Source organism: Pinus tabuliformis, chromosome 2_2 (assembly GCF_031772625.1).
Source record: "Pinus tabuliformis cultivar Carrire ecotype Pingquan chromosome 2_2, CPIR1, whole genome shotgun sequence".
Lineage (NCBI taxonomy): Eukaryota > Viridiplantae > Streptophyta > Pinopsida > Pinales > Pinaceae > Pinus > Pinus tabuliformis.
The window spans coordinates 870,918,422-870,929,620 of record NC_142300.1 but is presented as its reverse complement, the minus strand read 5'-3'; the positions used below and the strand labels follow the sequence as shown (position 1 = coordinate 870,929,620).

General features: G+C 34.4%; 1 protein-coding gene across 1 annotated transcript; it reads left to right on the top strand.

The window, feature by feature from the left end:
- The first annotated feature begins 2,022 nt into the window (after positions 1–2,022).
- On the top strand, positions 2,023–3,812 carry LOC149195753 (caffeic acid 3-O-methyltransferase-like). Its single transcript, XM_089408785.1, has 3 exons — positions 2,023–2,816; positions 3,008–3,075; positions 3,199–3,812. Exons 1-3 carry the CDS (start codon positions 2,099–2,101, stop codon positions 3,496–3,498), a joined length of 1,086 nt encoding a protein of 361 aa, XP_089264911.1. The 5' UTR covers positions 2,023–2,098; the 3' UTR covers positions 3,499–3,812.
- The last annotated feature ends 7,387 nt before the right edge of the window (positions 3,813–11,199 follow it).

The following is an 11,199-nucleotide window of genomic DNA, read 5'->3' as shown; positions in this document are numbered from 1 at the left end:
TATTACGCGCCACTGTTTTCAACATTAATAAACTTGGTTATTTTATTGATACATATATTTCAAGTCACTGTTTTCGATATTGATTTTCAATGACTTTTAGTGCTCGGAGAAAATACTTGGTTAATACATATATTTCAAGCCACGGTTTTCAACATTAATGAACTTTCAATGACTTTGAATGCTTCGAGAAAATACTTGGTTATACATATATTTCAAGCTACGGTTTTCAATATTAATAGACTTTCAATGAGTGCTTAGTATATCGACAAAATCCGAACAACCTGAAAGACAAGTTTGGGTTGAATTTGTTCATGATATGGGGCGGAAATTCATTCATGGTTTTCGCTACTCGAATTTTCAATGTTCGAGTTATGGCATCGAAGTTAGAGTTTAAAATACTAATAAATTTGGGAGTTGTATTTTAGAGTTTAAAATACTAATAAATTTGGGAGTTGTATTTTAGAGTCTAAAATATTAATAAATTTGGGAGTTGTATTTAGTGTGATTTTTGGATTTTTGGGTGTTGTGACTTAAAAAAATTGAGGTAAAATTTTTATTTCTGTTATTTAAATTGATTTTTTCATTGTATATAAATTCAATACCCTGAAAAACCTTTTTGGATTGTGCAGAAATTACCATCAAATTCGTGATAACTCGCACTAAAAACCATAGTTACCAAGTTGGTATCGGCGATTAATTTGGAAAATTCCAATTCGGTACGGTGCTACATTTTTGTCAAAGTCACCACTAACAATGGCCATATGCAAGGTATACCATAAATAGATCTGAAGTTTGATATATACAAATCTACATGGTTGACTAAATATATAAGAACAAGTTTGGAACTGGGCAACCCTAGTGGAAAATTGAAATAATATAGAAAAGCAAAGCTAATGCTAAAATCAATTACCTTTTATAAATTTTCTTATAAGAATTAGCAAATTGGTATTTGTTGTATTCAAGCCTCTATAATCACATAATGAATTAAGCAAGTTGGTATTTCTTATTGGAAAAAATTGCCGATTTTTATAGGAAAAAAAATAAAATCCTTAATTTCTATCTTACCAAATTGATAATTCTTATTGGAAAAAAATAAATATATATAGAGAGAGAAAATAAAAAAAATAATAATTTCTATGTTAGAAAATTTTATAAAATGACAAATTGTAATTAAGAAAAAGATCATTCTTATTTTATAAAAAATTATAAAATAGTAAATTGGTTGCAAATCAATAACTCTTATATAAAACATAAAAACAGTAACTTCTATTTTGGAAAAAAATCAATTTATATAAATTTTATATTTTCATTAAAATTTTCAATATAATGATTATTTATTTAAATTTATAAAAAATTATATATATATTTAAGTATTTGTAAGAGGAGTTGTCTATAATGCGACTTTTTGGAGATTTCGGTGATGGAATACAGCCGAAGAAATTGAGGTTAAATCTTGATTTGTTGCAATTACAATGGTTTTTTAACTGCATATTTGGATTCAGCACCGTGGAAAACCCCTGGGACGCTTTCATTGTGCATAAACTAGCTATCAAACTTGCGATTCCAATAAATTCCTGCCGGATTTCGACCGAAAAAACCCGCCAAAAAAACTTTCAAAAAGTCGTGTTATAGACAACTGCTTTGTAAGATGTATAAGTTCGAATTTAGCGGATTTCGACCGAAAAAACCCGCCAAAAAAACTTTCAAAAAGTCGTGTTATAGACAACTGCTTTGTAAGATGTATAAGTTCGAATTTTTAATGCTAAAATCGAGATAAATTTCCAGATAAATTTTTAGTGGTCCACTGTTTTAGTTTGTCATATAGATGTCATAAACATGTCATAAATAATGATGTCATTATGATGTCATTTTAAATACTAAATCGTCACCTTCATTTTAAATTGAGTAACGGTGTTCAATAATCACTTGAATTTTGAACCACAATCCAATGTGCGACGCAGAAGATTACACGATGCCACCACCCTAATATATATTTGCCATCCCTGTTCGTTTGCATTACACGTCTCCCGCCAGGTAAGTGAAAGGAATATTGGATATCCAAACCGTGGACAAGGAAGGTCTGCTAGAGGTTTGCGATATGGATATTAAAGCAGTGGAGGGCGAAGAGGTGCTCCAGGGTTCGGCCCTAAGCATGGCATTCTCCATAGTAAACCCCTTTCTCCTAAAATGTGCCCTTCGTCTTAAAATCCCTGACATTATCTGGAAAGCCGGCCATGATGTTGCTCTCTCCATCCACCAGATCGCCGCCCAACTCCCCTCTGAAGCTCCCGACCTGGACGCTCTTTCCCGCATTCTTACGTACCTTTCCACAATGGGAATCTTGCGGGCGATCAAGCCAACGGAGGAAATTAATGCGCCCATGAACATGAAATACGCCCTTACCAATCTCGCCAAAACCTACTTCATCTCCCAGGATATTAGTTCGCGAAGCCTAGTTCCCTTCGTTCTTTTGCAGACACACCCAGTTTACGTGACCGCCTGGGACCATATTCACGAACGTGTGCTTCATGGCGGCGATAATTTCAAGAATTCCAGTGGCAATGGTCAAGAATTCTGGAATTTCACAGCCAGCAATCCAGAGTTCAACGCCATCTTCAACGCAGGCATGGTATCCGTCACAAAGGCCACTATGGCAGAGATCTTAGCTGTTTATGATGGTTTCAAAGACATCAACACACTGGTCGACTTGGGCGGAGGGCACGGGGAAGCGTTGAGTCTGATAATTGATGCGTACCCTCATATCCGCGCAATCAATTTTGATCTTCCTCAAGTTATCGCAACTGCACCAAGTCTCCCGGTATTTCTAATTCCCTTTCGCTGCCTCATATTTAGTGGAAGCCCATAAATATTAGTTTTCCCACTTATTATTATATGAATGTATATAAATATTTATATCTAAATCAACCCCCTCCTCCTCATTATTATCATTAGGAGGAGGATACGGTGTTCCTTATATATATATTCGTTGATCCTCTTCTTATTCACTCAGGTGTACAACACATTAGCGGAAGCCTGTTTGAGACCGCACCCTCTGCAGATGCGATTTTTATAAAGGTGAGTAATACTGTTCGGGGTTGTGATGGATTTTGTTTCTACGTTAATTATTTGATAATATTTCTATGCAATACATTAGTACTTTATTTAATTATAAGTTTATTGTGGATTTGTCAATTAAAGAATTTTCTACATATCTGGGACGACCAAGACTGCATCAAGCTACTGAACAACTGCTACCAGGCGGTTCCTGACAAAGGAAAATTGATAATAGCAGAGGCTGTCTTGGATTTAACTGAAGGTTCTGACATGATGGGATCTGCCAGTGTTCTCGATGCTCTGATGTTGAATCTTTCACCGGGAGGTAGAGAGAGGACCCGAAAACAATGGAATGAACTGCTCAAAGCAGCTAGTTTTTCTCTCTCTAAAATCGTGGGGAGGAAGGGCAACTTAACTAAAGTTATTGAAGCTATCAAGTGCTAAAACAATGGAATGAACTGCTCAAAGCAGCTGGTTTTTCTCTCTCTAAAATCGTGGGGAGGAAGGGCAACTTAACTAAAGTTATTGAAGCTATCAAGTGCTAAATGCATAGCTATATATTGAAGCTATCAAGTGCTAAATGCTTAGCTATATTCCTACTGTGTTTCTCAACCGAAATAGATGAAGAAGTTAATCTCTTATCACATATTAATTTCTTGCATTTTTGATATAATTATGTCACTTAGGAATAATCACGTTGTCTCCACCAGAAGTCATGATGTAATCACATAATATCTGAGGTTTAATCTATTATATTATTAACATAATTAAGCTACTTGTGTATATTAGTGGTTTAATCTGAGGTTTCGACCTTAGGGTGTAACGTTTATAATGTAAATGTGTATCTTCAACTATGGTTACACCACTATTACACAATCAACCTATTTCACAAGGCTGATCATAAATATTTTATCAGTGTAGTCCATGTACTACGCGGTATTCTATTTCGGTTTAGAAACGAACGACCTACTTCCCAACGCACAGGATAAATATTTTATCCGTGCAGTCCATGCACTAAGTGGTATTCTCTTTTGTTTGGAAAGATATCTCTCTCATATATATATAACCAAAATATAGTAAGTTCTGAAAATAATCTTATAAAATAAATTGCACTGGTAATATCACTCGACATCATTTGTATAATGCACTAAGTATTCTCTTTCACTTTAAAAGATATCTCATATGTTCACTTTAAAAGATATCTCATATGAAATATGAAATATATATAGTAATAAAATTAGTTACTTATGATGATGATAATGGTGGTGGTTAACGTCCAATGAGACCAAATAATGGTCTATCTGACCTAAAGAAACAAATTATCTATTTTGATTTAAGATTTTATTCCTATGCTCAAAAAGCTTGGATAGAAGCCTCCGGAGCTCATTATAATTTTGACATTGTAAAAGGCTATGAAAGTCAGTATTGTAGCAATATATTAAGCAATATATTAAGTTTAAAATATAATCTTATAAAATAAAATAAAATAAAATTATATATATATATATATATATATGTATGTTAATGTTAGTTTTATAAAAAGCAGTTTAAAATATAATCTTATAAATAAAATAAATTATATATATATATATATATATATATATTGCAAATTGATATATTGTATAAATTTTTGGTGGGTAGTAATTACTACTAAGTTGACATATTTACACTTTTACTCTTATATATTAAAGAATTATTAATAGTAACTATATTTATTTCCATTGTATTTCTATTCATTTTTTATGGAAATACTTGCTTAAATTATGGTGGGCCATATAGGTTATTTATGTGAGTATATCTTATTTTCAAGGATAATATTGCAACTATATCTAGAAATTATGACAAAGAAATCTGAGGCACTTATCTACATGGCATAAAGCTATACCTTGAACATTATGGTCTAATCAAATGTTTGAAAAATATTTTTTCAATAATATTAAAAAATAAATAATTATTTTTCAAAGTTAAACATTATATCATAGATTCATCAATTCTAAACTAATAGTGATCAACACCCAAATCTAGGGACTAATAATAACAGTAATTTATTCAAATATATTATGAATTTTTCACTAAAACATAATAATGAGTGAATTAATTTATGAATATCTTAAAACAAAAACAAATTATGAAGAATAGTTCAAAGTAATAAATATTGTTATTTTTTTAATAATATTGTGATATTTCAAAACATATGTGTAACATCCTTAGCTAATCTCACATAAGATTAATTTTTTTTACACAATTTATGCACATATAACTTTCCAAATTACTATACTAGATTCTTTATTTACCATTAGATAGAACCTTCATCATTACATAAAGTAACTTTAATAAAGGAATAGTAAGTTGAATGATCTTTAACAATCACTATTGTAGCGTATTAACATAAACTTTCTTGTTGGATTCCTTTAACTACATTAGTTAATCACATACTTGATAATATAAATGACATGTCATTCAAGGAAACCTAATCATAAGAATGGCACAATGGACAAACACATCATGGAAACATTGATATACATTGGAAACCCCTTAGGGTGAAAACCAGCAAACGTTTAATTTTATTATTAAATGCTCGTTAGGGTGTTCACGCCTCACTCAATGGCTTTCAAGGGAGACTGTCTCTTAACCATTGTTATAAAATCTTATAAATAAATATCATTTAAATACAACATATCTAAATAGAAGTAATTACAATCATCATGATATCATTTACCCATGAATCATCAATCCCTATGTCTTTTTGGCCTAGCTGTTCTCATTAATGAGTCATCTTGCAGTTGGCATTGCTCAATCTGCATGGATCTTTTATCAGTCACAATGTTAAACATAAACCATCCTTTGCATATGTCAACATCCCCCCCTATCATTTCTATTATCAATAACTTTAATATCATGATTAGTTAAAGTATTAATCTACCAATAAGCAATCCTTATCAGTGATGTTTCAAAATCTATTTGTGTACATATATAAAATATAAACTAGTATCTTGTCATGTCTTCTTCAACATCACTGTGCACACATTAATAAAAACATATAACTATCAAACACATCTATAGATAAATGACACTTTAATTGTTATTCCACATGCACTTGTGTCCACATTCTTTTCCAAATAATAACCATTATTTTGTACTTATTTTTTTAAAGGTATATAGCACACTAGATATGACTTTTCATGCGAATACATAAACTTTTCATACTAGTTGTTATTCCTGCATGCAAATACATAATATTTTCTCAAAACAAAACTAACCTAATCTCACATGCAAATGTGTAACCTTTTCAAAAGAAGAGCTAACATCATTCTATATGCAAATGCATAATTTTTTCTAATAAAGCCTAGCATAACCTTGTTTGCAAATGCATAATATTTCCTAAAAAAGACTAGCATAACATTGTTTGCAAATGCATAATCTTTCGAAGGGATGCTAACATAATCTTGTATGTAATTGCATAATATTTCTAAAATAAATTAACATGATAGTCATTCTTCCCATGCATGCAAACTACATTTCTCCACAGGAGATCTTTTATCACCTAGATTGACCTCAGGCTAAAGGGAGGCAACGCCAGGGTAACCACAAACCAAGCTTAGCCAAGTAGCTAGCCCTACTAGGCCGGGAGAGGGCTCTCTCCATAAGGATCTCAGTCAAGATGACTGGATCAGGTAGAGGATTTTAGGCTAGGTATAGTACCTCGAAAGTTTTAATTGGATTTTGTAGAGGTTTTTCCAGATCAGAAGGAGCTGGGAAATTTAGGTCTGGGAAATTAGGTCAGAAATGCAGGGTGTTCTATGGGGAAAGGTAGGCATAAGCTTTAGCACTCTAGGGCTTGATGAGTTGAGATGTTTAAGACTGGTGAGAAGCTAAGAAGGGCATGTGACAATCATGGATCCTTCCTGGACTACAGAAAACATGAAACGGTGAATGGTTTCCTAAGGCAGAGCACTGATGCAATGAATTCTGCCTATCAAACTTGAAAACATTCAACTAGAAGCAATGAAATGATGGATGGCATACATAAAACATATAAACATATAATCACAGAAGAAGAAACTTTACTAAAACTCCATACCACAGGGATCCCATAAAAATAGCTACAATTCTTATTAATTTTCTGCCAAACTACTTACAAAGGTGTACAATCAAGCTCTGAGCATCCACACTGAGTCCAACCTGTAAAATGACTGAGAAACTACATGATATAGGCCTCAAAACAACTAATCCTAGCCTCAGGGGTCGAATCCATGAGAGGAGGAGCAATTGCACAAAAGACTAAACTGATAACTAAAGATTAGGGTGGTCAAACTGACTCATCCCTAATATGAAGCAAACTAATTCATTACATGCCACTTAGGCCATTCATCTAATGTATCTACCCTAGGTAACAAAAACACACTTTAATTACATCATCATTATGAATTACATCAATGAAAAATCAAAATCCCATAGGTGAAAAGTATTTTCTGAGAGAAATAGTGAAAAATTTGGCTACCTATCAAATGCGCAGTGCCAGTGTCAAACACGCAGCACCTGAAGGAAGTGCGCAACGTCATCTTCAGGGTGAACTTTGACTGCCTTCCTAATGTCCAAATCTAGCTCAGCATAGCTCATTGGAAAGCTTATCGTGTCTAGTTTCCAAAAATGACCCTAGTTTCCAAATTGAGCTTTATTTTCCCCTCCAAAACTACAATCTCCCAATATTTCTCAAATGCACAGCGCCTGGCTCAGAAAATAGGCAGAAACATGATTTTTAGGTGGTTTTTTTCCTTTCCGACCTAGTAGTTTTGAATTTAAAATCTGGAACCATGGTTTTCTTGAGTGTAAATGGTCTTTTGAATCCAATGATGGTGGCCGTTCCTCCAAAATATGCCCCAAAAAAGTGCAGCATTGCGCGTTTGACCAAGGGACTAATACAAAAATTACCTGAAGAAAATAGGAAATGCTAAAAGCAAAAAACTGAGTTTAAGGTCTTCAAAAATGGTTAACATAGCTTACGTTAAATATGACTAAGCATGGAGTGAAGCCTCAACCAATAGGTCAAGATTTTCCTTCTCCTTCTAATGAGTTAAGGCCTCAATTTTTGCATGAGCCCTTTCAAGCTTGGCTCTAGTAATTTTGTTTCTCTTGGCATAGTATTTGGCCATTCTTCTTTGAACCTTCGTATCTCTATTAGCTTTAGCTAACAGGTCTTGAAGATGAGTGTTAGCCCTCTCAAGCCAATATTCCTGGTTCTCATTCACCATTATGCCAAATTGTTCATTTAAGGTGAGTTGGTTGGCAAGTTGAGCTTCTTTTTCTCTTTCAAGCTCCAAAGCTCACTTTAGGCCTCTATTCCTAGGCCTCCTCCTAGGCATTTTTTCCTCCATGGGCTCACCATAGTCACCATAGGCTTCCTCAAGTTCGATTTTAGTCTTTTCAGCTTCCCTTTTAGGTTTGATGAGCTCAACTTCCATAAGCTCATGCTTGGTCTCCATTTGCCTATTTTCCTGTTCATAATAAGATATAATGTATTTTGCTCTTTGTAATTTCACCTGCAACTCACCTATCAATGCTTCTTGCTCTTTGAGGATCATTTTGGTGTTTTCCTTTTCATATTCCTCATCTAAGTCCACTAAGTCAAAATCTTGCTCAGTTTCATGGGGGTCTTCTTCCTGTTTTTGCATTTCTGTTTCAACCATTTTTTCCTTTCCTTTCTGTACCTGCTTTGCTGATGAAGAGAGCAAGGCCCCTCCCACAATCTGTGGGGCAAACACTTGCCTATTTCCTCTCTGATAGGTGTGCACCATAGTACCTAAATTAGTCCCTCTAGGCTTGTTGCTTTGACCCTGATCACTTTGTTCTTTGTCACTATCCTCTTTCCTGTCAGATGAAAGAATAGGTCCATGGAATGGTTATAATGGGGGTGATGGTGGATGAGATGATGATGGAATGCCTTGAACATTTTGAGTGGAAACTTGAGTGAAAATGGGGTTAGTTATAATTGTACTCCATGTAATGTTAAGTTCTTTAAGGTGATAAAGAACTATGATCTTTATGAGGGAATGGTGAAATAAGCTTTTCATTTGATCTTTGTATTCTCTTTTTTGGGAAATTTAAACGATCTTTTCAACACTCCTGAAAATATAGTAGGGTATATTGAGCATTTTAACCCTATTGAAATGCATAAGTAACTGGATGTGTTAAGAATAGGCCCTAGAGAATCTACCCTCACATGAAAAGTACTTTATTATAATCCTCATCATAGGTGCATATCTATCAAGGAGGTATGAGAAAGGGAAATAGCCTTCTTTTTCACTTCTGTACCTAGGTTTGATGTATGGTTCATAAAAATGTTCTTCTATTTCACCCTACTTGAACCATTTTCCCCCAACTTCTGGAATCGCAGTGATAGCTAATATGATGGCAGCAGACAATGTGAAGGTTATGCCTACAAGAGTGACTTGGTTATCTTGAATTTTGGTTATGAAAAGCCTAGTCAACTCAGGGTGGTACTGGACTGCTTGGACCTGCTCACAAAACTCAAAACACCCTAACCATTTGAAGGATGTCACTGTCATAGGAGAAGCTAGGAGCTCTTTGAGATCTGTGGGCTCAAACCTATGGATTTTCCCTCCTTTATGTGGCCTTCTCTGCTCTATGTTTCCCTCTCTGTCTGGCCCCTGTTCTTCACTATGTGGCCTATATCCTTCATTAGCCATGGTGTCTTTGTTATGAAACCCTAAGTAAATGGTAGGGGAATGCAAGTGTTTAGGAAGGAAAAAAGAAAAGGGAAAGGTAGATGGGAGTCCGATGGGTGTAGGGATAGAGGTCTCTGAAAGGGGATATAGGGTATTGATTAGGTATTTTTGGGAAATGGGAAGCTTATTTGCAAAAATTAGGGTTTAGGAGAAAAGCTAGGGTTTTGAATGTGAGACTAACACCAATCTTGATTTCATTCTTTAGACATTGAGGAAATGTAATGCCCCACTTAAATCTTATCCTACAAATTTTGTTAATATTTACATTATCTGAAAATATTGAGAAATATTGGTCTAATATAAATTTATGATTTCCATTATTCAAATTCCCCACTTACCTTCTCAAATTGAATATTATGTGGGATATGGTCTCCTTTCATTATTTCAAAATATATGTATTCATGTCACATTCCCCAATGCACCCTCACATTTACTTGGGAGAAGACATAGTCCTCTCCATCTTATCATCAATATATATTTATTCATTTCACATACCCCAATGTACCCTCACATTTACTTGGGAGAAGACATAGTCCTCTCCATCTTATCATCAATATATGTTTATTCATTTCACATTCCCCAATGTACCCTCACATTTACTTGGGAGAAGACATAGTCCTCTCCATCGTATCAACAATATATATTTATTCATTTCACATTCCCCAATGTACCCTCACATTTACTAAGGAGAAGACATGGTCCTCTCCATGTAATTACACTTCACATTCCCAAATGTACTTTTCAGATTTACTTGGGAGAAGACATGATCCTTTCCCATTAAATTCTCAATTTTATATTCATGTCACAATTCCAAATGTACTCCTAGCTTACTTGGGAGAAGAGAAGTCAACTAAGGATGGATGAGAAGTTGACATTAATGAGAGGTGGTTGAGGAAAGAGGGTATAAAAAGGGAAGGGGGAAGGAAGAAAAGGAGGGAGTTGGAGTCTTGCTTAGGATGGTGGGGGTTGGTTGTGATTGTTTGGCCTTGTTATGATTTTTGGGAGACCTTTGAAACCTGTGGAGGTTTCTTGGGTTTGAGAGGAGGAAAGTATCATTATCTAGTTTTTCACATTCTTCTTGAGGACACACTATATCTAGTGGGACTTGGGCACGGAGGGCTAGGAAACCTTTGGAGGTTTCCTGGGCTAGGAATTTATTTCCTAGTTGGCTGGGAGGTAAATCTGGTTGGGTTGATCAGAAGGACCATTCAGCTGGAGCTATAAGACAAAGGTATCATCATCAACGCCGGAACAGGTATTTTTCCCCGGACTACTCTTGTCAAGTTGATATCAATAAAATTCTCACCTTAACTTATGTTGCTTATGATTAAATGATAAGATGTTAAATGTTTAAAGCTATGTGAGAATACCAACAAGTTCTTTTATTTTTAACTTTTAA

Coding starts and splice junctions, on each gene's coding strand:
- LOC149195753 (XM_089408785.1), top strand. CDS start 2,099: ATGGATATTAAAGCAGTGGAGGGCGAAGAGGTGCTCCAGGGTTCGGCC. Junction 2,817..3,007: donor CGCAACTGCACCAAGTCTCC/CGGTATTTCTAA, acceptor TTCTTATTCACT/CAGGTGTACAACACATTAGC. Junction 3,076..3,198: donor CAGATGCGATTTTTATAAAG/GTGAGTAATACT, acceptor TGTCAATTAAAG/AATTTTCTACATATCTGGGA.